General features: G+C 47.0%; 1 protein-coding gene across 4 annotated transcripts in view; it reads left to right on the plus strand.

Moving 5' to 3' along the window:
• LOC144773050 (transmembrane protein 45A-like) overlaps nt 1–27,709 on the plus strand; it is a 489,234-nt gene that overhangs the window by 345,214 nt on the left and 116,311 nt on the right. For all 4 annotated transcript variants that reach the window (XM_078657835.1, XM_078657836.1, XM_078657834.1 and 1 more), the window contains exons 3-4: nt 1,462–1,674; nt 18,235–18,419. In XM_078657835.1, the coding sequence (XP_078513961.1) occupies nt 1,462–1,674; nt 18,235–18,419 (398 nt within the window). The remainder of the gene's footprint in view (nt 1–1,461; nt 1,675–18,234; nt 18,420–27,709) is intronic.

Genomic DNA, 27,709 nt, shown 5'->3' on the forward strand with positions numbered 1-27,709 from the left:
CAAATACTGGTCGGTAACGGCCGAATCGGTAAATTTAGCGATTCTGTAAAATACCGAATCGGTAATTTTACCGATTCGGTAATTCCAAATGTAGGTGACACTCCTGAGAGTGTCACAGGCCCTTAAGAGTCTGTATTTTACCACACAATCCTATTGTGTGGTAAAATACAGAATCCAGGTGTGCATGCACATCTGTGCATGCACACTGAGCAATGTGACACACAGACATGCCCTAAGGGCATGTATGTGTGCCACATGTCACACATGCCTTTACTTCGGGTGCTAGAGGGTGTCAAAGTGACACCCACTGCACCCTTGCAACATTCGGTATTTACCGATTCGGTAAATACCGATTCGGTATTTCCCATTGATTCTTATGGGCTTCACAGCCCATAGGAATCAATAGGGAATACCGATTCGATATTTACCGAATCGGTAAATACCGAATGTTACCCATTCGGTATTTCAATTTTAAAAATTAGCTACATCTCCCCCCTTCATATTTACCGATTCATAAATACCGAATCGGTAAAATTAGGTATTTATGAATCGGTAATACGAATTGCCTACATCTGGCCCTAAGTCTTTTAAAAACCTGTGGCACCATCCCTGAATCCTCTTTCTTTGCGATAATGCGCCCACACATCATCTCACAATACTCTTGTCTTCACACTTTACTTCTGTTTCCCGTATGTCCCTGTAAACTTAAAATTGTAAGTTGAGAACTTGACACCATCTTGAAGGCGTCCCTAAAGTTATCTATAACATATTCAAGAGTATTGATGTACACAATTCACATGTTATAGCGTATACATACCTAAATAAACAAAGATGTGGGAAATGAAACTCAAAAGTGTTAATTCAGGGTGGATATTCCATGACTCCATGTTGTAGTGGTAAAAATGATGCTTGTTCAAAGCTTACTACTAAAGAGTCAAAATCCAAGAATGGCTGAAAGTAAAACGTTTTAAAAGAGGACTCAAATAATCAGTCTTCTGCCCATAAAATAGGGAGAAAGCCTAAGAGGCCATCACTACCCTTGACGAAGGAGCCTATATTTTATGGCACTTTCGACAAATACTAAAATAACGAACAGAAGACAAAACCACCAGAATACAGAGATTACATAAAACTTTTTCTCCTGACTTCTGTTGCATACCTTATATTCTGCCACTGCTGTCCTGTGCATCAGGCCATTTAATGCTACATTATATTTTAAGAAAGGTTTTGTTGTAGAAAAATGTTAAGCAATTGAATAGAAATATCAGCCTACCTCAGTATAAATTGAGGATGACTACTGATATCTCAGAAGTGTGATACATTTGGCAAAATTGCAAACTCCACATTTTGCAAATGTTAGCTGACTAACCATTGTGTTTTAAAACTTTTGGGTTATTTGTAAAGCACTATCCTGTTTTCTTTTTTTTGGAGCACTAAGCTGTTTTTATTTCTGTTCTGCAGGTATGTTATCAGGGCAGTTTGTTCCCGGTGGACCCCACCTCAAGTTATACAATCATGAAGAACATCATTGGAACCATATCATGAACTGGCATCACTGTACAATGTATCTGTTCTATGGTCTGTCTGGATTGGTTGATATTGCGGTCCATACAACTAATGCTGTTCCAGTCGCATTTGATAGGATGATGCTTTCAATAGCCGGCTTTATTGAAGGTCAGTTTTATTCTTTGATTAATATTTTGCGGAGATGTCATCTGTGATATTATAGAAAGTCTTGATCAATGGTAATCAATGATTAGCTAGATTCCTATCCTCTAAGGCTCTTATTACAAGCTCTTCAGAATTTAGTTCAGGGATAAAGTGGGCGGGGGAGGGGGGAATGTTTGGTTTTGGCCTGTATCCCCGCAAACAGATTCCAAGTATAACAATGTTGTTTTTTTCACTTAGAAATTGGATTAACGGTTTGGGTACAGAAAACTGGGTTCTTGACCAGGCAATTTTTCCTGATTCTGGCACAAACAAAACACTGACATGTTCTGCCGGATCTGAGCAGACACCTCAGCCGGAGGGCCATGGGTGCGTGTGGAGTGTGGGGTCTGGTGGTGTGGGCAAGCTACTGTCTGCTCAGAGCCCTCGTGCTTCGGCAGGGGTCGGGCTGTGCTCCAGCCCACGGTCCCTGCCCATCCAGCAGCAAAGTCGTGACAAGTGTCTCTGGTCGCAGAATGATCTGTTCCACAGTTTGGGGACCTGATAATTCCGGGCTGTAGAGAGACTTGTGCGAGTTGTGGTATTTCACCCAGTGCTCAGTGTGAAATACCCAAACTCAATATGAGGATCTAAGTAATAAAGAGCCCCACTGACTTCTAGTAAACGATTTTAGATATCGCCTAACACAAAAGGTAGACAGCAGTTTCAGACAATATACATTGACCTGTCTAAACAAAGTGGCATCACTTTTTGCTTATGAGCTTCAGTGCAACAGATTTCGGGCCTAATTACAAGAGATGTGAGACTTCCGGTGTTGTAAAACTCCACTTGTACATTTAAATGCAGTATATAGGACTGCAGTCATTTGAAAGTGCGTTTACTGCGATGCTACTGCACATTTGAAACTCAGAAACGTTGACTAACTGAAGGAATTGAGGTTTCTAGACAATTGGTAATTCCGTTTTGACCAGTAAATACCGTCACTGGACAGTTTGTGATTCCCCTTATTCTAATAGCAAACTACATTTTAAATATGTACCTTGCAATGTGCATAAATGTCACTGGTGACAAAGTCAGAAAGAACATTGAAAAATCTTTGCAAGTTACAGATCTTTACAACTTTTCGATACGTAGCATTAGATCAGCACAAGCAGGGTTTCTGGCATAAGGCAAGTTCTTGTGCACGCCCAGTGACCTGTGCCCTCATTCAGCAGACTTCTCCTCCTCTCGCAAGACCCCTAAGGTTGACCTGGAGGATGCCGGTGTAAAGGAGAGTGGTAGGGCTTCCGTTTAGCTTAATCTGTTTTTAAATTTCTGATCAGAAATCAGTCCTGTACGTTTTTCAGGCACACTCCCAGACACACACAGGCCACACATTGAAGATCGTCGCTAGTAATGCAGTAATCGGGGCATGTCCAGGTACAAAAGATTACACTGTGCTATTGAAGATAACAATTTCATGCAGTTCAGGAGAATGCTGTACCAGAATGGGTATCAACACTCCATCCACTGGCCTAACTGCCAGTCCCCAAACACAGAGACATGCAAAAATATTCAATTTTTCCTCAAATGTACAGATTTGGAGGAGCATGTGACATAGCTAAATGTATATTACAACACGATATGTCTCATTATAAGAAAATTATGTTTCTGATGGATACTTTTTCCCCATAAATTCCTCACATTGTTTTTTTTGTATTTGTTTGTATTGCTTTTTAAACATAGCACAGAACAAAGGCACATTATGCCAACTCGTAGCCAGTCATAGCATATACAAAATACATATTACAAAGAATAGCATAGCATTTCGTATCCCAGCACATGTTGCGATGCCATACAGAAGAATCTCAGCATATCAAATGTTAGGGCACATTTCAATGACAAGTATAATATGCATCGTCAGAGGTACAATAACCCAGGCCAACTTATCCAATCCATTGCATATCACTACTTAAACATCCTGTTACACATACATAGCGAGGAAGGGAAGCCATCTTTCAGACACATGAAATAGCACAAAGCCTCATCTCACATTAGCACACGGAGCATTATTACATTCCTGCCTGCCCCTCCTCGCAACCTGCATCTTGTATTTCCTGGTCTGCAGTCGACCATGACCATTCCAAGAAAGGCTCCCATATATCCTTTGGGCGAGATGTGGAGGGCATCTGTTCCCAAAAGAGTTTTAACTGGGTGTGTCCATAGGTCACATCCATTAGCCAAGCCTTAAAGTCTGGTACTCGCTTTCTACCCCATCGTATAGCAACTTGTCTGCGAGCATATAGCAGCAAAAGGGCATGCAATTTATGCCTTTTGGGAACTGTGTCATGCACACATCCCAAAATTCCCAGCAGGGGGGATGGAGGGTCATCTCTATCAATTATCCGATTCACTGCACTGAATATCTCACTCCAGAATGTATGTAAGTGCGGGCATTCCCACGCCACATGAAGAAAATTAGCCTGAACCTGCCCACACCTCCAACATTTGGCGGCGTCCCTCAACCGCATGCGATGCAAACTAACCGGTGTCCGGCAATATCTATGTAAGAACTTGAATTGAATCAACCGTAGGCGGTAGTTTGGGGACAAATCCGTCAATTGACTACAGCAATATCCCCACTGCTCTTCTGTCATCTGTGGGCTCCGTTCACCATTCCAAAGCTCCATGGACTTTGGTCTCAACACTGGATAATTCAACTGCATAGTAGTGTACAGTCTCGTAATCAGCTTTATGGCCGACTGTGATTTATGTACATTTTCCATTGGTAACATAGTCGGGGGAGCTTCAGGGAACTCCGCATGCATAGCACGACACGATGTGCGTATCTGATGATATAAAAATCTTTCAGCAAACGGCACCACACATTCTTCAGTATCTAAAGGGGAGGCCTGAAGGTTCCCTCCGGATAAAGGTCAGTGAAGGTGTGCCGTTTCAGAGCAGCAGTCAGGGTCCTACCAACACCCTTCTCCAGGCACGCGAACATGGGATTATTTTCTAATACCATTAATGGCGCATATAGCGTCTTCATGCCTGCCCGTTTCTGCAGTCCGCTCCATATCCAGCAGTATCAGCATCTTCCCGCGGTCGACTGACGTTGCGATATACTGCTACAGCCAGCGGAGTCGGAGCCACCGCATCTCTCTCGACCGCAATATGGGGCTGAAATGAGGTCTCATGCACCCAAAAATGAAGGAACTGAGCTTGCGCGCATAGTGCATATAGTTGCATATCAGGAGCCCCCAGTCCGCCCTGTTTTAGGGGAAGAGTCAGGAGATCCCAGGACACCCTGGCCTGTCCTCCCGCCCATACCAAGGACAGCAGCTGTGAACGCAACAGCCTAAAAAAATGTTTAGAAAGTGGTATTGGCACGTTCACAAATAGATAAAGAAATTAAGGCAATATACCATCTTCGCCAGTGCCACCTTACCCGCCACAGACAGAGGCAACCTGGACCAAAGAGACACCTTCCCTTCCAGCCATGAATAAGCCCTCCCAAAGTTTAGTGTCCATATGTCCTGGAGATTCCGGCTTAGCCACACACCCAAATATTTAACGTCAGTAGCCTCCCATCTAAGGGGGAACTCAGAGCAGACCTACGCGCTAAATCCTATTCCTCGAGCTGTATGGTGTGTCGTATCCGCGTAGCTAACGCCTCCATAGCTATAGCAAATAATAACAGTGACAGCGGACATCCCTGTCTCATACCTCTCGTTATTTGGAAAGAGCCTGACACCATGCCATTGACCCGGACACGAGCTCTGGGCGCCTCGTACAGTAGCTTTATTCACTTAATAAATAAGGGGCAGAATCCCATGTGTTGTAAGACCAAGAACAAATATGACCACTCCAAGGAGTCAAATGCCCTAGTGGCATCTAGGAATATCGCCGTAGCCTGAACACTAGGATGTAGATAATGTATGACTGAGAATAGCGTGCGCAGATTATGCGACGTCGACCTTCCCGGGATAAATCCCGATTGGTTAAGGGAGTGCGATCATTGGTAGCATTGGTTGGAGTCGGTTTGCCAGTAACTTGGCATAGATCTAGACATCGACATTTATCAAAGAGAGCGGCCTATAGGAGTCTAGTTCAATTTCCGCCTTTTCAGGCTTCAATAGCGTTATGATGATACCCTCCCTCATTGATTGGGGCAAATTTTCCGTTTCCAGCGCCTCCTCATATACTGCCAGTAACCTTGGAGTTAGCTCCTCAGCATATGCCTTGTAGAAGGCAGTGGTCAGACCATCCGGACCCGGAGCCTTATTCAGCTGTAAACTTTTAATCACTTGCGTCACATCCTCTTTACTTACGGGTAAATCCATATACAATCTGTGGTTGTCATTGAACCATGCCAGAGCAATGGAATCCAAAAATTCCGACATGGTATCAGTTCCTGCCATTCCAGTTGTCTTATAAAGGTTGGAGTAGAAATCTTGGAATACCTTTAGTACTTCTTCCTGGCCCCTAACAGTCTCACCTTCCACACCATTAATCTCATGCACATACGTGGTCTTTGTATTTGGCCTGATCATATTCGCCAGCATGTGCCAAGGCCGATCCCCCTCCCCATATCGTCGGGCTTCTGCATACTTGCCCAGGAATTTCACCTCCCTAGTTGCTTCTTCCTCAAACTCTAGCAGCTTAGCTTTTAAAAGGCCCGCTGTCTTTAGGTCCTTGCGCAAATACATATGGCTCTCTAGATCTTTGGTTTCTTTTTCCAACTCTGCCAGTGTCCCTCTGATGGCCTTTAACACCCCTGCCTGCCTCGCAATACATTGCCCTCGTATGACGACTTTGAAGGCATCCCATAATATAGCCTCAGTTTCTACGGATCCCTCGTTTGTTTCAAAATACATCTCTATGTCCTTCCGGATTTCCTCTTTGAATGCCTCATCTAACAATGCGTTCTGAGGTAGACGCCAGGTAAAAGCTCGGGATGGTGCTCCGGGTAGTGACAAACGGAGGATGCAAGGCGCATGATCCGACAGTGAGCGCGCCATATGGGCTACATCCACCATCCAGGCCGCAACGTCCCTTGATATTAACCAAAAGTCCAATCTGGACCAGGCCTGGTGTTGAGTGGATATGCATGTTCCTTCCCTCAGGTCAGGGTGATTTTCCCTCCAAATGTCCAGAAGCCCCTCATCCAACATTATATCTTGAAGGGCCATTCGCGCTTGTGGGTGTAACGATTTAGCAGTGCCCCTTCTATCAGCCTCATCTGAAAGCACAGCATTAAAATCCCCCCGTATATCACAGTTTGGCACCCTAGTGCTCTAATCCTTGACCACCGTTGTCGGAAAAAATCAGGGGAATCCGTATTAGGACCATATACTGCAGCAAATGTCACCTCTTCGCCACCCAACCTCCCATTCAATATGACAAAACGTCCTTCCGGGTCCACATACGTATATACACAGTTCCAATCAGATCCTCTCTTTATAAGAATAGCAACCCCCCTTGCATAGCTAGAGTAAATTGCTAAATACACCTCCCCCCAACGGCTATGCGTAAGCCTCTGGGACGGCGACACATTTAGATGCGTTTCCTGCAAGAAACAAATATCTATTGCATGTCTCACTAAATATGCATGGACTAGTCTCGCCTTCCGGCCATCATTTAAGCCCCTGACGTTCCAGGTTAGAATGTTCAGAGTTTGTCCGTTAGGCATCATTTCAACAAACCAATCTTATAGCATTGTCTCTCCTGCTTGCAACACGTTACTAGCTTTACTACTTTGCTATGCGTACTATCATGACATTATGGCTCAAAAAGAAAAACAACCCAAACCCATTCCCGCCCACCTCCCACACCAACCCCCCAATTAGGTTGTAGTGTAACTCTCCCTTCTGCAACTTTTATTAACATCAAACAGGTCTTAGGGAGCCTTCCCAGGGGAGTGAGGGTAGACCGGCGTACTCCCCCACTTTCGCAGGGTGACCGGGGTTAACAGCCAGTGCCTTCCATGTATTACGGAAATAGGCACATTTTAACTATTGCAAGACAGTGTTGGGGGGGGGGGGGGGGGGACACCGGAAGTCACATCAGTTGTCATCAGCACATCTAACCTGCCCCAGAGCAGCGCATTGCAACTCAACCTATCAGTTATCAAATAACAGCCCTATCAAATACACAGAGACAAACAAAAACCATTATTTCGATATCGTTTCAGTCATTGTCACTTAGCCTACCGGATTGGGACCCGTCTTCGGCTCCTTTCTTCTTGGACCCCTTGCCGGCAACATGTTTGGCGAATTTAAGCGCAGATTTTGCGTCTGTGAAATAGTGCGCTATTCCATCGTGGGACACCTTCAGTTTCGCCGGGTACAGCAGGGAATATGGGATTTGCGATTGTAGAAGGAGTCGCTTAGCTGGTAGAAACTCCCTTCTTGCTGCCAGTACCATTGGGGTAAAATCTGGGTAAAATGAAATGGAGTTCCCTTGGTGCGTGATCTGGCCTTTCTCTCGTGCCAACGCACAGTACGGAGTCTGCCCTTACCACTGTGCTTGATAACATCCGCACTAGGGTGGATAGGGGCCAGACTACCCTGCTCGTCCTCCTGGATCTTACAGCGGCGTTTGATACCCTCTCTCCCTCGGTATTAACATATCGACTGAGGGAGATAGGGGTGGAGGGGGTCTGCACTTGGCCTGCTGACCTCTTTTCTTGATCGGAGAGAACAGGGAGTTAAGCTGGGAGAGTTTCTATCTCCATCCCTTCCTGCGCATTGTGGGGTCCTTAGGGGTCGGCATTAAGTCCGACCCTTTTCAACATCTATGTAACCCCACTGGCCAGGCTTATTAGATCTTTTGGGATGGAGGTAGTCTCCTACGCTGACGATACCCAGATTCTGGTGTCTCTCGCACAGTCTATCACCCTGACTGCCTCCAATTTTAGATCTTGTATGGAGGCAGTCGCCCAATGGATGATTAACAATTCATTGAGGCTTAACGGCGAGAAGACGGAGATTCTGGTGTTTGGAGGAGATATGGTCGGCGGAATGGTGGCCCACTTTGATGGGAGCCTGCCCTGCACCTACGGGCCTAGCTAAGAATTTGGGTGTCTTGATTGACCCCTTGCTTAGTATGCAGCAGCAGGTAAATAGAGCAATTGCTACCTGCTGGGGGGTCATCCATATTCTAAGGAAGATCAAACACTATCTGTTTCCGCAAGCGAGAAAGCAAGTCGTGGTAGCTCTCATAGGGTCGAGATTGGACTATTGTAATGCGCTGTATGCAGGGATCAACAAGGGCCTGCTGCAACGGTTACAAATGGTTCAGAACGCAGCAGCGAGGTTTGTCTTAGACCTGCCCAGACGTTCCTCAGCCACGGCAGCCAGGAAACTCCTTCATTGGCTTCCGATGGAGGATAGGATTCTTTTTACAATTTCTCTGCCTGACATATGGAGCCTTGGCAAGAAATAGGTCGGGAGGAATTGGTGACCTCTTGGTCCCTTACAGCCCTTCCAGAAATCTACGCTCTGCCAAGAAGTCTCTGCTATGTACACCCCGCATTAGGAGAGCTAAGTGGGGGGGCAGAGCTTTCTCAACTCTAGCGCCGAAATGGTGGAATACCCTACCGGATGAAATTAAGTCCCTGCCTACCTTACACGCTTTTAGAAAGGCCTTGAAGACTCGTCTTTTTGCCAAAGCCTACCTGTAGTTTTGTTCCTGCCTTTTTTTTGAGTACTTCTGTCTGTTAGGCGCCTTGATGCCTCCGGGTTTTAGTTGCGCGTTATAAGTTGTTTTTTCATTTCATTTCATTTCTATCTTGGTAGTTCAGCAACTTTATCAATATGTGTGAATTGTGACTGTATTAATACAGACACAATTCACTGTGTGGTTATGCTACAATTGTTTAAGTCATTGTGCATTTAAATGTGTTAAATCAGATAGCAGTACTGGCATTCTGTTTTGTTGAGAAACGTGTTCCAGCGCGGCACAAGCGCAATAGCCTGCAATCTCGCACCCGACTCCTACAGCCTCTCTCCTCAATGGATGCGTTATAATCAATCATTAGGGCAGTTGTCAGGAAATGTCTATCCCTGTATCGTTCATCAATCAATGCCAAGCGCGGTGTTTGATTGGTTCAGATGCTCAGTCCATCACCACCCCCTTTTGTACCGCTTTTGGCCGCCATAAGTGTGGCAGGGAATGCTCAGACGTGAGTCCCTTGCTCACTTTGCCACTGGATTCAAGCAAGCCGGGCTGAAGACGGCTGTAATGCCAGAAACCGGTCCTCGGAAGCTTGTTTCCGGTCCAGGGAAGGCATGGCTTGGCAGTTCGGGCTGGACTGTTCCCATGAGGCACAGGGTCAGACTGATTTGCATATAGCCATGTCTGAACTGGGGTGGCAGAGTGGGCTAAAGAACGGTGATGGATTAAACCCAGATCTTTTGACTGGGTGTGAGTGTTTGATTGGTTCAGATGCTCAGTCCATCACCACCCCCTTTTGTACCGCACATCTCCCGCAAAGGCATGCGCTTCTTAGGTCCCCAGCTCAGACCAGCAGTTCCCGGGAGACACCAGTATCACGTAGGTTGAGCTCGCACAAAGGCCGTCTCACGTGCGCAGAATGCACTACGTAGCCCCTTTTCACTGAGGACAATAACCAGATTCCTCGCCACTACATTGCCTTCCACCAAGTCAGGCTCCTGCCAGATACGCGATCATGCTGTGGATCGTCTCTGCCGCGTACTGCTATGCAGGTCAGCCGAACCCTTCCTCTGCAGCGCGTCTTTCTCCTTACTCACAGCGCCAGCTCCAAGCCATCCATAGTTGTGTACAGCAGGGTCGCAAGCATCTCACAGACGTGTCTCACTCCATCCACCTCATCTCACTTCCAAACTTCTACCTTCATAATGTGGATCCACAGGGCGCTGCCATTTTGTCAAAATCCGGGCTCATATAAAACGGCTAGTTGTACACCTTCGTTTAAGCGCCAACAAATTCCCACGCACACCATAGTTGTGCTTGCTTTTTCCAATCTTCTTACTAGTCTGTCTGGCGTATTTTCGCGCATGCCGCAGTCCGATGTAGTCGCGGCCTCCAGCCGCCCTCGCCTCCTCGGGCTCGATTTTAGAGGCAATGCAGCGGCCCCCGGCCTCAGCCCACACAGCTCATCACAGTCTTGCCTCGCTGTCCATCGAATCGCGGCAATAAAGTCGCGCTGCTCTCCGATTTTCTGCCAACTTGTGCATAGCCTTTTTCCCCACTGGCAAAAGTATTTAGCATGGCAGAAGTGTCTTTTTTAACAGGATAAATGCAGGATTATTCCCCCGATCGGCGGAGCTCGCTCAGAAGGCGACCATCTCGCAGCGCAGGTAGCCACGCCCCAAATTCCTCACATTGTTAATATCCTTGGTGGCAAACTGCATCCAGACATTTGCAAAGCATTAGCTCCCCAGCACCAACAGAGTACCATATGAGGCTCAGGCTGTGGCTCTGCAAACCTCCAAAAGAGATGTAATTATCCTATATAAGGCATACCTTTGTGCAGTGGCTCGAATTCTTTCTTTTCCTGCCTCGTAGTATGAATCCAGAGATCCTGCAGTGATATTTTGCCAGCTTGGGGTGTACCTACGTTAAATGTTGCCTCCTGAGGGTCCGCCTTGAAGCACTGTTTGAGTCGTTGTAAGGAGAAGGTGTTGTTGGACCTGGACAGCCTCTGACTGTGGTGATTGGGATTCAATCACTACCTAGGGCTGGAGGGGGTTGTAAGTGCACACTCGTGCGCCAAAGCCAATGGAAAGAGTGAGGCCACGTTGTTAGGGGCCAAGGCCTGGTGGTGCGCCCCTGTTACTCACTCTCTAGATAATGTTGCTAGGAAGCATAAGAAGCACCACAAGAAGGGAGCATCTTCTTCCTGTGGGAAACAGTCATGCTCCCGGGACTGTTCCAGGAGTCAGCAATGCATTTCCCTAATGCCCGGTGCTTGAAAAACTCCATCCGCGTTTCCTCACAAGGCAGTTGATGAGACACAAGTGCACGCTTTCCAGCATGCCATGTTGGAATTATTTAATTGTGGCTGCCTACTCTTCTATAATTCCACCCTCTAAGGCATAAGTCTTCAAACTGTGGGGTGTGCCCCCCTGGGGTGGGCGCAGCATCCCCCAGGGATGGGCGCGCACTCCACCCTACCACATCACCTTTCATTGTTGATTCCAGGTGCGCAACGCCTATTAGGCTGAAAGTGCTTCAGCAGCCCCCCGCTGTCGTGTGTCTCAGCCGGGTTGCTGCTACAGCTCCAGCTGCTGTATGTTTGTGCACATATTTCAGGAGCCCCTTATGGGCTACTCAAGGTGTGAAGACAAGCGCTTCAACGCCTCGGTAGTATGCGCTATATAAATGCAATTACATTGCAATACAATTTAAAGAATTCTAAGCTGTCAAAAAACGCTTGGTGCACTGAGTCGCCAACTGTGGAAGACAAACAAATCTTTGCTACCCTCTTGCAGTTCAAGGGGGCAGAGTTCTGCACCATCAACCCCTGCATGACACCTGGACTAGGTTGGGGGAACAACTGGAGGCAGCTTGAGGGCCAGCATATTAGTTTCTCCATAGAGGTCAGCATTAAATAAAACCACAGAAACTGACCATGCTTATTTTCTAGCTTCAGGGACTACCCAAATGCCTAAAGCAAAGAGGGACACGAGGGACACAGGTGCACAAAGAAGGGGAATTCTGGGAATGTTTGTTTTAACTGAATTCCCACCACCCATCAGGGTCAAAGAGTTTCTGCAAATGCGCAGTATGCCGACAGTGAGCAGCATGATGTTCTCATGCAGACCTGGGTTCTCACTCCTAAGTTCACACTGGCAGAGAACGACTACAGAAACATTTGTTGTTTGTGAAAAAGGTCTTTGTTTCAGAAGCAAGTTGAGTGCACAAACACAACATCCTTCGGTTTAGAGGTACATTCTAAACGGACGTAATGTAACTACATCCTAACATGGTCAAACTAGCCCATCTCTTCTCCCCTGATACACCACTCACCAGAGGGGCAACTAGAGCCAAAATTCAGGGGGGGGGCCTTTGGGGGCGGTGGAAGGCTAATTCTTCCACCAATAGGAAGAGTGGAGATGCAGGGCCTCTTAGAAGGGGTGAAAAATAACGAAGCCTCATTAACAAAGGAATGGTCTTTCAAAGACCTGTGAAGTACTCAGGTAAGGCTGTGTGTGTTCACCCGGGAAGCTGTCTCAGCCCAGGCTGCCACACACAAGAGGGCGGGGGGGGGGGCTGGGGGGGCTGAAGCCCTTTGAGCCCAATGGGCGTTGCGCGCCTTCCACTCACACCCATGAGGTTCTAAAATCTGTCTTTTAACATAAACTTCAAAAATATGTTTACCATTGAGCCTGCTGTTTATTTCCTCAGTCTTCAATTCCTTCCACATTCCTGTCCAGCTAGCCCAGGCTAGGCCCATGCTGGGCCAATGCAGCATCCTCTTGCTTTTTGTTAGGGTCTCTACTTCACTTTTCTGTTTCTAACCTGCTGCCCCCTCGCTCAGTCTGCGCTGTCTCTTCCCCTTTGCCTCTTGTGACAAAACTTAATATGCCAATACCCCAACCAATTTGGAACATAGCTTGACACTCTGTGCCAGAGTGGGAGTTTGCCTTGGCTCCTCCGATGGACTGTGAACATCCGTCTGAGTAGGCAAGAAGGCTTTGCTCTGCTGAGGGACTGTGATAATCTATCTGTGCATGTGTGGGCTTCACACACATGCATAGATGTGCATGTGTGAGGGCTCAAAGACACAGACATGTGTCTTTGAGCCCTCACATCTCTGTGCTGAAAAGGCCATTCCTCCCCCTTCCAAAAGGGACCTGCCTTTAATGAGAACAACTCCAGACACGTATGATGTCTCTAAAACAAGAATTGGCAAAGCCAATAGGTCTCAGCAATCAGTGGTAATACATTTGTGGATTTCAATAAAAACAGCCCCTGAGCCGTACACAAATGCACTTACATTGCCATCGTCTGTAGCTATCTGATTGCCGAGACCTATTGGCTTTTCCAATGCTTGTTCTGATATCTTGTCTAGGGCAAGGATGTGGCGCAATAGCCAGAGCTGATGACTGTGGAGCTGGGGAACCAGGTTTAATTCTTGGTGTCTGCTCAACATCCTGTGATTCTGGGAATATCACTTTATCGCCCTGTGCTTACAAAAAATGAATGTGTGCTTGTGTAATGTAAAAGATGCTCCTGTAAGCACTCCAATACCTTTGGGTCATGTTCGCACTATATAAACCTGCAGAAATATATTACAAACTTTTGTGAGCACTCCAGTTTCCAGGTACTACTCAAAACTGGAAGTGGAGCTCTTTATTTTATATTATTTGCCCTTACCTCCTGGGCTCTGCAGGAATGGTCATCAATGATGCAGAGTACCAGCTTCCCAAACTTTTTTGTCAGGTGGTGGTGGGGGGGGGGGGTTCGACGTGTAAACAGGTTTAGATGGAGGGGCTCAGCTGAGAAAAGTTTGACGACCTCTGCTCTAAGCTGTTGGTCAAACCTTTGGCTGTGGCTTCACGGGCAACAACAGCTCTGGTGTCACCCAGACCTGTTCTGCGTCAGTCTGTGCTGAGGGACCCAAATCTGCCTGCACTCCCTTTCCTTGTGGCTCAATTTGTGACTCTGGTGCACTGGAGATGCTACAGGATGAGTACACCTTTACAGAGAATGATGGCTGGCACAGTGCTCTGATACATGTCTGTACTTAGACCTGCAGAACGCCACCTCACTTGAAACATCACATGTGGTGAATAATACTTACTCAATAGGGCCACCCTCTGAGAAAGCGGGATCTTCGCATGACAGCATCTGGTGATGCTGGAGAGTTAGTGCTTTGGTAGTTTCCATATCCTGCCTTTCACCCGGGACATTCACTAGGTGAGGATTCTGCGGAAAGGTACAGGCCCCTGTTATGAGTTCTCTGTTAACTCCAAAGGGAGAAACTAGGGCTGGAATTCATGAATCTGGCTGGCATATGTTAAAGGGATTGCATGTTAAACTTCCCAAAATGGGGACTAACCTGTCAGACTTATAATTACTGGGTATCGTTGTGCAGGTTTTCCTTGATTCTGGGGATTTCAATGCTGATATTTACCACCTTCTTACTTAGTGCAGATGGTAAATATGTGTGGGCCCTGTTGGGGTAGAGCAGGGGTACTCATAGTACGGCCCGCGGGCCGGTGGCGACCCGGCAAGTCTGCCCTGGCGGCCCGCGGACCTCGCAGACATCATACCCGTGTTTTAAAGAACACATTTTTAAAGAATGTCTGCAAACAAGCAGCGACACTCGGAGAGACTCTGCTGCTCTGTGGGGGCCGGGTGATTCATTCCAGTGATAGGCAGAGCAGCAGAGTCTCTCTCACACACACAGCCGCACCCGAGCACTTTGACAGGTCTTTAAAAAAGACCATTTGCATGTTAGTGGAGCTTTGTTGATTTCACCTCTTCTTAGGCCCCTGCAACTCCGCTCTGCCTATCACTGGAATTAATCACCCGGCCCCCACAGAGCGGAGCTGCAGGGGCCTAAGAAGAGGTGAAATCAACAAAGCTCCACTAACATGCAAATGGTCTTTCTAAAGGCCTGTCAAGTGCTCGGGTGCGTCTGGAAGCGGGAAGCTGTCTCAGCCCTGGCAGACACAGTCATGTTAGGCGTCTACTCAAGGTGACATTTTACCACAGAGATGCACTGCTCTAAATGTAATACATCTAGTTCCTTCAGTATCGAGTCAAAGGCAGTTTAAATTTGAATATTTGAGTTTGAATTTGAATAAATAAAATAAATAAATAAATAAGTTTCCGATATGGTGGTGGGGGTCATGCGCTTCTTCATCCTGCTTGGGAGTGCCGAAGAAGAGCATTTATCAATGCTGCTTTTGGAGAAACATGCAATGATTTTAGCATTAGAATATAATGCATCATAGTGTGACAAGGGTCTCGAACACCTCAGGGTTCACAAGGTTGGTGGCACTCTGTCTGGAGTGAGGGCACGTAAGAGATGCTACTTCCAGAAAGTAAAGTGAATCAAGATTAGCCACTGCTAAGAATTAGTCCTATTGAATAGGAGTTCATGGGGCAAGAGCATTCTGAAGGTAGTGAAACTCTTTACGTCGAGAAAGGTAGAGGGAGACAGAGGGAGAGGGAGGGAGGTAGAGGGAGAGGGGGGGAGGCAGAGGATGAGGGAGGGAGGGAGAGGGAGGGAGGGAAACAGAGGGAGAGGGAGGGAAAAGGAGGGAGGGAGACCAAGAAATGGAGACAGAAAAATGGAGACAGAGGGAGGGAGGTGGAGGAGGGAAGCAGAAGTGAGGGAGTGAGGGGAGGGAGGCGGAAGTGAGAGAGTGAGGGGAGGGGAGTGAGGGGAGTAAGGGGAGGGGAGTAAGGGGAGGGGAGTGAGGGGAGGGAGAGAGGGAAGGGGAGTGGGGGCGAGAGGGAAAGGGAGTGGGGAGGGACAGAGGGAAGGGGAGCAGGGGAGTGAGGGAAGGGGAGTGAGGGAAGGGGAGTGAGGGGAGGGAAAGAGGGAAGGGGAGTGAGGGGAGGGAAAGAGGGAAGGGGAGTGGGGAAGGGGAGGGAGAGAGGAAAGGGGAGTGGGGGAGAGAGGGAAGGGGAGTGGGGAGGGACAGAGGGAAGGGGAGCGGGGTAGGGGAGGGAGAGAGGAAAGGGGAGTGGGGGAGAGAGGGAAGGGGAGTGGGGAGGGACAGAGGGAAGGGGAGCGGGGTAGGGGAGTGAGGGAAGGGGTGTGAGGGAAGGGGAGTGAGGGAAGGGGAGTGGGGAAGGGAAGGGGAGTGGGGAGGAGAAGGGGAGTGGGGAAGGGGAGAGAGAGAGGGAAGGGGAGTGGGGGCGAGAGGGAAAGGGAGTGGGGAGGGACAGAGGGAAGGGGAGCATGGGAGTGAGGGGAGGGGAGTGAGGGAAGGGGAGTGAGGGAAGGGGAGTGAGGGAAGGGGAGTGAGGGGAGGGAAAGAGGGAAGGGGAGTGAGGGGAGGGAAAGAGGGAAGGGGAGTGGGGAAGGGGAGGGAGAGAGGGAAGGGGAGTGGGGGAGAGAGGGAAGGGGAGTGGGGAGGGACAGAGGGAAGGGGAGCGAGGTAGGGGAGGGAGAGAGGAAAGGGGAGTGGGGGAGAGAGGGAAGGGGAGTGGGGAGGGATAGAGGGAAGGGAGCGGGGTAGGGGAGTGAGGGAAGGGGTGTGAGGGAAGGGGAGTGAGGGAAGGGGAGTGAGGGAAGGGGAGTGGGGAAGGGAAGGGGAGTGGGGAAGGGAAGGGGAGTGGGGAAGGGGAGAGAGAGAGGGAAGGGGAGTGGGGGCGAGAGGGAAAGGGAGTGGGGAGGGACAGAGGGAGGGGGAGCAGGGGAGTAAGGGAAGGGGAGTGAGGGAAGGGGAGTGAGGGAAGGGCAGTGAGGGGAGGGAAAGAGGGAAGGGGAGTGAGGGGAGGGAAAGAGGGAAGGGGAGTGGGGAAGGGGAGGGAGAGAGGGAAGGGGAGTGGGGGAGAGAGGGAAGGGGAGTGGGGAGGGACAGAGGGAAGGGGAGCGGGGTAAGGGAGGAAGAGAGGGAAGGGGAGTGGGGGAGAGAGGGAAGGGGAGTGGGGAGGGACAGAGGGAAGGGAAGCGGGGTAGGGGAGTGAGGGAAGGGGAGTGAGGGAAGGGGAGTGAGGGAAGGGGAGTGAGGGAAGAGGGAGCAGGGAAGGGGATTAAGGGAGGGAGTAAGGGAAGGAGAGTGACGGAGGGGGTGAGGGAAGGGGAGTGAGGGAGGGAGAGAGGGAAGGGGAGAGAGGGAGAGAGGGAATGGGAGAGAGGGAAGGGGAGAGAGGGAGAGAGGGAAGGGGAGTGAGGGAGGGAGAGGAGGAAGGGGAGTGAGGGAGAGGGGAGGGGAGAGGGAAGGAGAGAGAGGGAGACAGAGAGAGAGGGAGTGAGACAGTCAGAGTGAGGGAGAGAGAGTCAGAGTGGGTGAGACAGAGGGAGACAAGGAGAAAGGGAGAGAGAGGGATGGAGGGAGGGAGACAGAGAGAGAGAGAGAGAGAGAGAGAGAGAGAGAGATAAAGAAAGATGTGTGTATGCCGGGTCTGGTGGCTCAGTGGACGAAGGTGTCCGCTGCAGGGACCTGTGTTCAACCTCGTGGTCACAGTTTTTTGTTGTTGCTCTAGCCCCGCCCCCTCCCCCACTGACCCCGCCCCCACCAGTGCGGCCCTCGGACCCAAACCACAATGTAAATTTGGCCTCCGAGAGAAAGTTTGTGAGTACCCATGGGGTAGAGGGTGTTGCACGGGGTTGGGTACGGTGTTTCGGGGTGGAAAGGCTGTGGCCTCTTTGGGAGCATTGCCTGCTCCCCAATAGTGCTGCAGGGTGCGGGTAGTGTAGGACTGTGCCTCATGCAGAGAAAACAGTGTCTCTTTCTGGATGTACAGATTTAGGGTCTGGTAACATCAGGACATTTGGAACTGTCCAGACTAGTTTCCTCGCAAGGTTACCACTCCGGCAACTCATAATGGAGGCTCTAGTGTCCATCTGTAATATTGAGAAATTGGGCTGTTTTTGCGTTTTCAAAAACTGATCATCGGTTTTCCCACCAGGTTTCATCTTTTATTACCATGTCCATGGAAGAGCAATGCTGGATGTCCATGTTCATGTTCTGCTACTCATAGCTGTGTTTGCTGGAGCACTTTGCCTGTTCCTTGAAGTATTCTTCCGTGGTAATATTGTACTCGAGCTCCTCCGGTCAAGTTTCTGGATTCTTCAAGGAAGCTGGTTCTGGCAGGTATGTGAACCTTCTCACTTGTTTAGTAGGGTAATCTGTCTTCCTGTGACGTGCTTCGGTGTTTGATATTTCAGGATAATGAATGCATTCATGTTTTTACTGAAAAACTACAGTTAAAAGTTATACCACAAATCCTAAAAACAATACAAATTGCTCAATTATGGTATACTGCACAGTCACAAAGCCTCTTTACAGGACTACTCCTGACCAAATGACCTTGCAGATCATATTTGAGAATGACGTACTTGTTGACTTCACCAAAGTGGTCATAGTGTTTTTCTTGTTGATGTTTTAGACCTACTAACAACATTTGACTTGCATAGACCCTAATCTGAACATCTGGAACGCATCATCTCAGGCTCCACCAAACCGCTCTAGCAAGGCCTCTACTTTACCAACACATTGTCACTAGAGGAGGACAACACCTGTGCCCCTTGCAACAGGTCCATCAGGACCAATCTAGCATCAAGGATGCAATGGCTGAGATGGACTCAATCCCAATGGAGAAGTGTTGCTCACTGGTTAGAGGAGGCAGACCCTGATGCAGAGGTCAGACCCGGGACCAGGGTTCAATTCCCAACGCGGCAGGGTCTTGAGCTCAAAATGTCCATGGACTTGATAATTCTCACCTCGGTGGCTACTCGAATCATGGGTTCACACTCTGCAACTCTGGGCAATAGCTTGCTTAATCTCCACTACGGCCCCACTGCGATAGGATGCCTGGTCTTCACCTTGGGGATGCCCAGTAGGGGTTATCTCGCAGGGAAAGCCAGGACGGGTTCCCAAAGCAAGCGCTAAGAGACCTGTCGGTGATTTGGCGCTATATAAATCGAAATTAACATAACAATGCAAGCAACCACACAGGCTCAACCTACACACTTTACATAAACACATTTTTGTTTGGACCGCCGGCAGACCCACTCCCTCTACACGATACCGCCATATGGATAAATGACACCCGCGAATCCACTCACCCACCACAGACATGCTTGGGAATGATCCCTCTATGGAGAACTCTGCTTGGGGAAAAACACAACAAAATGAAACCTGCACAGATAACAAGCAGTGCTTAGCAAGGCATAATGATTGCATAGCCCACCATAGCGTGCAGATATCAGTGGTTTTTAGGTTTTGGATAATAGCCATCATGTCCTTTCAACTTCAGTTTTTAGAAACATTAGTATGTTTCTTTATAACACAAATTACTTTGCGACAAGAGTAAAGGGCCATAACTCATCTTAAGCATTCTTCTACCCACGCGCTCACTCTTTCGTGGATCAGAATAAACTGCAGACCACATATTTCTCTGGTAACTTGTTCTGTCACTAAAAGTTCACATCAGCCTCCACAGAAAAAAAGATGCTGCACTATAGACGAATGTACAAAAAATAGAAAGCCAAGGCCTTGATAAAGCAAATGCTTTCTTTCCTGTGTAAAGAAAATCTGAAAACAGTCATTTATTCATAGGGCATGCTGCTTGGTGGCAGATATGAATTGCTCTGCACATATGAATTGCTTGAACAATGGTATTGTTATTTCACAAGCACAAAACAGGATTTTGTTCAGCATACCCGAGAAGGGGAAAGGTCACAGCTGAAGCGCAATGTAGTTATTTGCGTATGTATGGCCAAAGTGTAATGTAAATGTAAATGTAGGTGTACTTATATAGCGCAAACATGTCACCCAAAGGGCATCCTGGCGCTTGCTTAGGGAACCCGTCCTGGTATTCCCCTGTGAGAAACCCCGGCAGGGTGTCCACAAGGTGAAAGTCAGGCATCCCGCCGCGAGGGGCCGTTGTGGAGATTAAGCAAGCTATTGCCCAGAGTCGCAGAGTGTGAACCCGTGAGTCGAGGAGGCACCGGGGCGAGAATTATCGAGTCCGTGGAATTTTTAGCCCAAGACCCGCCGAGGCGGGGAATTGAACCCTGGTCCAGGACCGATCTCAGCTTCCGGGTCTGCCTCCTCTAACCCCTGAGCCACACTTCTCCACGATGATGACATGTATGAGGGTGTTTAAAATAAACCATTATAAAATATTCAAACACATATTTTGCACAATGCAAATAAGGGATCATCTAATGTTTTCCACTTTACATGCTGGCAGGCGATTTGGTCCATTAACATTAAACAAAATTTCGCTATGCAAAAAGATTACTACAGTCAATATTAACATGAATATGTATTGTTTAACTATTAACAGTGCTGTGCATAGCAAATTAATAGTTTTGATTCCACCTCGTTTTCCTAGAGAGGGGTAAATACATTTGCATTAGAAATTCCGCTCGGTCAATGCTTTCATAAAACTAGAGGAAGGATAGCTCTTGAGGAAGTTTAAGATCCCTAGTTATTTGGGCTCTTTTTCTTTATATGCTACAAATTGAGAGAAATCTAAAAGTCTAATTTTCTGATCCTAAAATTTGTCTTGCGAATAGTTTATTTTATTTCCTTGCTGAAATGTCATGTGGGAGACAGAAGAGACTTGAGGATTGAGAATATTGCCCAAATCAAAAGAGACTTTTGCAGTAGATTGCATCACGGCACCAAATGCACCTCTTGCTAGTCCTTTTAGGTCTTTTACAGACAGTATTTAGCTATCTTTTGTTGAAAGCCGCTTTTGGGCAATACCAATGCTTACAATGGGCAGTGGGCCAGCGCACTGCTTAGCATTGATTGGTTTTCTAGTCTCATTTGCTTTTATCTTAGTCAATGGCTTTCCTTCCTGTTTTTGTGTTTGTCCCTCCCCTGAAGTATAGCTTCTTTACCAGCTTTTTGATGGGATGACTTGTATCCTTCCAATGCCCACATTCTAGAAACCATTTTTTTCATTTTCTTTCAGCACACCTTGTGAGTGCATGTGTTTTCTTGTACTCTCCTATGTTTACTGCTTCCCCGCTCAAATCCCTGCACCAGCAATTGTGAGGCTCCTTCCTCCACTTCTAGCTTCTTCATTGCTCCCCATCCACCCCCCAAAACTCTTCATGGCTTTTTGTTTGCTTTGTATCAGATTAATGCCTACCATACAGCACAGCTGTCTTGTTTACTAACAACTTCTTGTCGGCGTAGAGAAAGCTTCTTAGGGAATGCATTCTGCCCATTGCTGACCATCGGCTCTGTGGTATGTAACTCACATTTGCTTGCTTTCTATTTACTGGCTTTATTTGTTTTAGGGTGTCCAGAGTGAGTTTGTCTGACCGGTGGAGAATTGCTTGTGTACTATATCCTTCTGAGTGCTCTTCTAATGTAATGTAATGTAATGTGTATACTTGTAAAGCGCACTGTTGCCAGTCGGCGTCCTGGCGCTGTATACCGCTGGGGAACCCGTCCTGGCTTTCCCTGTGGGATGGTCCCTGCTGGGAATCCCCAAGGTGGAGCCAGGCATCCCCGGCGTTGATGGGGCCGTTGTGGAGATTAGGCAAGCTAATGCCCAGAGTTGCCGAGTGGGACCACTGGTTAGAGTAGGCACTGAGGTGAGAATTATCGAGTCCGCTGACCCTAGTCCACGACCCTGCCTCATCGGGAATCGAACCCTGGTCCCGGGCCGACTTCTGCTTCCGGGTCTGCCGCCTCTAACCAGTGAGCCACACCACTCCACTCCACCACTTGTCACCTTTGCTGTGCATTCAAAGACAAAGGAAAAATGTCAGGCTCTGTCTTCTGAGGGAGCTTACAGGCACATGCATCAAAAGAAAAACCGGTCACAAACGGGCAGATTTTCAGAATCTGACCCTTTCCGTCCAGTATTTTTGCATTTGGGATGCATCATCCCAAATACAAAAATTGCAATTTAAGTAATCTCTAAATTTCGATTACTTAAATTGTGAATGCATTTAAGGAATCGCAAATTGAGATGCCTTAAATGCAATGCATTAAAGTAAAAAAATTCTGTGATTTGCGCAAATTACCATGAAGTTGAACTTCATGGTAATTTGCAAAAACTTTTAAAAATGCACTTTTGTGCATTTTTCAAAGTTTCATGTTGCGCACACACATGCCCTTAAGGCATATGTGTGCGCAACATATGTGCACAGATCAATTTCAGGGGTGCAACAGGGTGTCCTTTTGACACCCTTGCACCCTGAAATTGCATGCGCAATTTGCGATGACCTATTGGTACTGGCAAATTGCGCTTGAAATTTCTCATTCATTCCTATGGGCCTGTAGGCCCGTAGGAATGAATGGGAAGCCATTCCTTATTTGCGAGTCGCAAATAAGGAATGCGTAGGAATCGCTATTTTTTACGATTCCTACATGCATAGGCTTTTGCGAGTCCTTAATTGCGATTCCTTAATTATCGCAATTAAGGACTCGCAAAATCCTACCTTGATGCATGTGCCTGTTTATGTTTACTTTTCTGTCCCTGACTTTAAAGTAAGAGAATGTATGTGACAATCTTCCTGTGAAATGACAGACTTTTTTTCTAGCACACAAGAAAAATAAATGATGCTGATATTACAGAATATATCAGAACTAGGAAAGTACAAATTAAGTTTATTGTTTGTAATTCAGAAGTGTGGTGGAAACCAATATTTGAATACAATCAAAACACATCAATACACTAGGTAATGACATTTTCATACATTATCGTTTGTGTGCAGTAAAACTGTATGTCAGTGAAAATGTAAAGGCCATTTCAAATGAAAATGTGTTGTCTGTAATGGCACTCTATTCCGTGCCAATCTATTCTACAACACTCCACCCCACTCTACGACATTCCAATCTACTCTACAACACTCCACACCACTCCACAACATGCCACTCCACTCTAAGAAATGCCCCTCCACTCTACTCCCCTCCACTCTAAGACACTCTGACACCCCACACAACTCCTCTCCATGCCACTCCATGCAATGCAACTCTACTCTGTGCCCATCCACTCTATGTCCCTCCTCTCCATGCCATGTACCTCACTCCACTCCACTCTACCCCACTCCAATCTCCCCACATCACTTCAATCTTGCCAATCAACTCAAATCTACCCTAATCCACTCACCCCAATGTACTCCACTACAGTCTATCCAATCTACCCCACTCCACTAGTTTAGTCTACCCCACTCCAGTCCTGTCTACCCCACTCCACTACAGTCTTCCCCACTCCACTGCAGTCCACATCAATCTACCCCATTCCGCTCAAACTACTGCACTGCACTCCACTCCAATCTACACTACTCCACACCACTGCATTCCAATCTACCCTACCCCAATTCACTCTATCCCACTTAACTCCAATTCATCCTAATCCACCCCATTCCACCCTAATCCACACCACACCAATCTACCCACCCCAATTCCCCCACCCCAATCTACCCCAACCCACTGCAATCTACCCCTGTCCAATCTACCACACTCCACTCAACTCTACTCCAATCTACCTCACTTTACTCAGCCCCAATCCACTCTACCCCACTGCACTCTACCCCAATCTATCACACTTCAGTTTACCATGCTCCACTCCAGGATACCTCACTCCACTCCAATCTACCTGAATCTACACCAATCTGCCCCTGTACACACCAGTCAACCCCACTGCACCCACTCCAACTTACTTTACCTTACCCCACTCTAATCTACCCCACACCTCACCATTATACCCCACTCAAATCACAACCACCCTACTCCAATGTACCCCAATCCACCCCACTCAAACCAATCTACCCCAATATACCTCACTCCACTCCACTCCAATCTACCCTAGAGAACCCAACTCCACAATACCGCTTTCCAATCTACCCCACTCCAGTCTACTCCAATCTACCCCTCTCCAGTCAGTCTAACCCACTGTACCCACTCCAATCTACCTCACTCTATTCTACCCCAATCTACCCCACTCCATTTCAATCTACCCCACTCAGCTCAATCTATCCCAGTATACACCAATCCACCCCAATGTATCCCAATCTATCACACTCCAGTCTACCCCAATGCACCCCACTCCAATCTACCCCAGTTCACCCTACTTTATCCCAATCTACCCACTCCACTCCAGTCTACCCCACTCTACTGCAAACTACTCAACCCCCCTCCAATCTACTCCATTCTAGTCTACCCCACTGCAGCCCAACCTACCCCACTCCAATCCAACCCAACCCACCCTTTCTCCACTGTACACCAATCTACCCCAATCCACCCCACTCCAATCTACTACAATTTACCCCATGCCAATCTACCACAATGTACACCACTCCTCTCTATTCCAATTTACCCTACTCCACTCGAATCTACCCCACTCTTATCTACCACAATCTACCCCACTCCACTTCACCATAACCTAACCCACTCCACTTCAATCTATCCCACTCCAATCCCCGATGCTAACTCACTCCACCCTACCCCAGTCTACTACACTCTACTGCACTCCACTCCAAACTACCCCACTCCAATCTACTGCACGGCACTGAAATCTACCCCACTCCAATCTAACTGACTCCACTCACATCTATCCCACTCCACTTCAATCTCCCCCAATTCACCCTATTTCAGTCTACCCCAATCCATCCAGCCTCACTCAATCTACTCCACTCCACCCCACTCCAATCTACCCCTCTCCACTTCGCCCCCAATCTACCCGACTCCAATCCAGGCTACTCCAACCCAATTTTCCCCAGTGCAATATTTCCCACTCCAATCTACCCCACTTCAATCTACCACTCCAATCTACCCCACTCCCCCAGTCTAATCTACCCCACTCCACCCCAATCTACTACACGCATTTCCAATCTACCCCACTCCACTCTACCCACTCTACTCCACTCCAATCCCCTGCAATCTACTCCATTGAACCCCAATCAGCCCTACTTCACTCTATTCTAATTTATCACATTCCAATCTACCCGATTTCAGCCCCACTCCACCAAACCGCACTAGCTTTTAGCCATCCTGAACAGCAACCACACTGGTGTACACCATGGCTAAAACATATTGCCAAAACCAATAGCACTTGCATAGGCGAGACCTATTTGCTTTGTCCTAGCTTCTTTTCAAACCCCTTGAACTCAAGCCCCTCCATTGCTCCCTGCTTCTCCCACCCCAACAACTCCGAAAACATTGACTTCTCCTCATCTTCTCCTTTTTTTTATAGAAGAGGACCGGTATTCAGTATTTTTGAGGCTCTATCAGGTTCAGATTGCTGCCAAGCCAATTCTGATACACAACGTGCTTCTGTGCATGTTTAAATTATTCATTTTATTATAAATTGAAAAATAATAAATAGTGGCTGGAGCATACAGTATGTGAACGCATTCATGGTGAAATATGTACGCACACGTCATCATCATCATCATCATATAAACTTTATTCAGTTTTAACAGATAAAACCATAAAAGACAATAATATAAAAATCAAATACATCAAACTCATGATAAAACTTTCTGTAATCGAACTGCCCCCGATAAAAAACAAGCCAGATAAAAACAAGTCTGCACATCCGATAATAACTGTAGATAAAACAGAGCCGGTTGAACTTGTTTAAAGTGCTTACCAACCAAACAAATGAACAATAAAAGACTTCCGTAGTTTTTTTTTATAAAAAGGACAAAACATGTTAAAGTGCAAAGTGTCCTAGTTGGAAGCATGGACTCGGCTACATGGAACACCAGTGGAATCAAATGATTCCCTGAGTGGATAGCTAACTGATGATGAAATAAATTACATCTGGATCGGGTCAAACGGAAATGGTGATGATTTGATATGTCGAAGGTTAAATAGGGCTGTATGAAAAAAGTGGCAAGTAACGAGACATAGGCTTTAAAAGAAGATTTAGCTAATTCGGTTAGAGCTCCCTCCTTTATTTTCCAAACCGTAAATGTCCCCTTAGTCCAGGCGGCATTACCATTAACTATACCTGGATTGCTAAATATTTCGGACTGTCCCAATTTACTAAAGCAAACCTTGACATAACTTAACCAAGCTATGATAGACACACCACCAAGGGACCAACAAACCTTCAATATAAGGCAATTAAGACTCTTTTCAGGACTTAAACAGATAGATAGCCTAAGTACAAAGGTCGTATCTACAAAATATCAGTCAAAAACCTGAGCAAATTTGAGGCGGACAAATAAGCCTTCTTAAAAATGTGTTTCCAATTACTTGTAATGCTTAGAGATTCATGAAGACCCAAATGTCTCTGCTGTAAGCACAATAGGAACACATTTAGCTGTGTATATATCGGGCATAACATTGATAGGTTTTTGCTCCAACATGGAGGAAAAATCAAAATCAGAGGCAATGTTCCTGGAGAGCATATGACTTCTAGCATAGATCAGAGGAGACCAAGTCATAGATTAATCAAACTAAACTCATAGGTACTGAAAAGTGGTAACACGACTAACAATGTTACGTTTCACTTGGAAACTTCTGGATTTAGTCATCCGAGGGGCAATCACCATTACATGTGATTTGGTAAAATTGGTACTTCAGTCAAGGCTGTCCATATAGTGCACAAAAGAATTAAGCAAGCTTTCCATCCCCAAAGTTATCCTAGAAATAAGGACAGCGTTGTTTGCATAAAGGAGCACAGGAGTCCAACGACGACCAATCCAGGGCATGTCCATACCACCCTCAACTAGTGTCTACTCTAAGTTATTTATATATAGACATGACCACTGGAATTATGTGCCAGGTGAGGCCCCAATTATGTAGCAGGGTTGGGTAAATTATGCAGCAAGAAAAGGCAAATTATGCGGCATTAGGTGGCACATTTTGGGTTAGTATCACTTCATTATTGTGTCATTTCTAAACATGTTAACACTATCTGGGCATTAGTTGCACCTCCTTAGTACCAGTTTAACACCCAAACCCAGCAATAAGCTACAGAAAGGTGATCAGTCAATCTTTACAAAGTACTTTCCACTGCTTGGCAACATGTGTCACTACGTTTTTAATAGCTTTTGAACCGTTTGAGCTCAAAAATAAAACAAATGCAGATTATGGAGCAGATTAAGGATTACGTGACATGTGCTGCAAATCTTATAATTATGAGAAAATTGCTGCACAATCCTATAATTCAAGTGGCCTGTATATAGGGTGAATAGGAACGCTACCGGGATACAACTTTGACAACCCCCCCCCAACCGTCTGAAGGCCAGGCTGAAAAACATATTGAACATCAGATAAAACATTACAATCTGGAGCAATGATCGATAACCTATTTGTAGGAAAAAAGGATCTGATTCTATGGTTATGATAGAGCGCGCGAGGTCACCCAACCAATAATTTCGCCGCTTCCGGCTTCGGGCCCATATATTTCAATTCACCATATACATTGATCGGGCGACTTCACGGGCTGCTACCAA

This window comes from Lissotriton helveticus, chromosome 8, assembly GCF_964261635.1.
Source record: "Lissotriton helveticus chromosome 8, aLisHel1.1, whole genome shotgun sequence".
Lineage (NCBI taxonomy): Eukaryota > Metazoa > Chordata > Amphibia > Caudata > Salamandridae > Lissotriton > Lissotriton helveticus.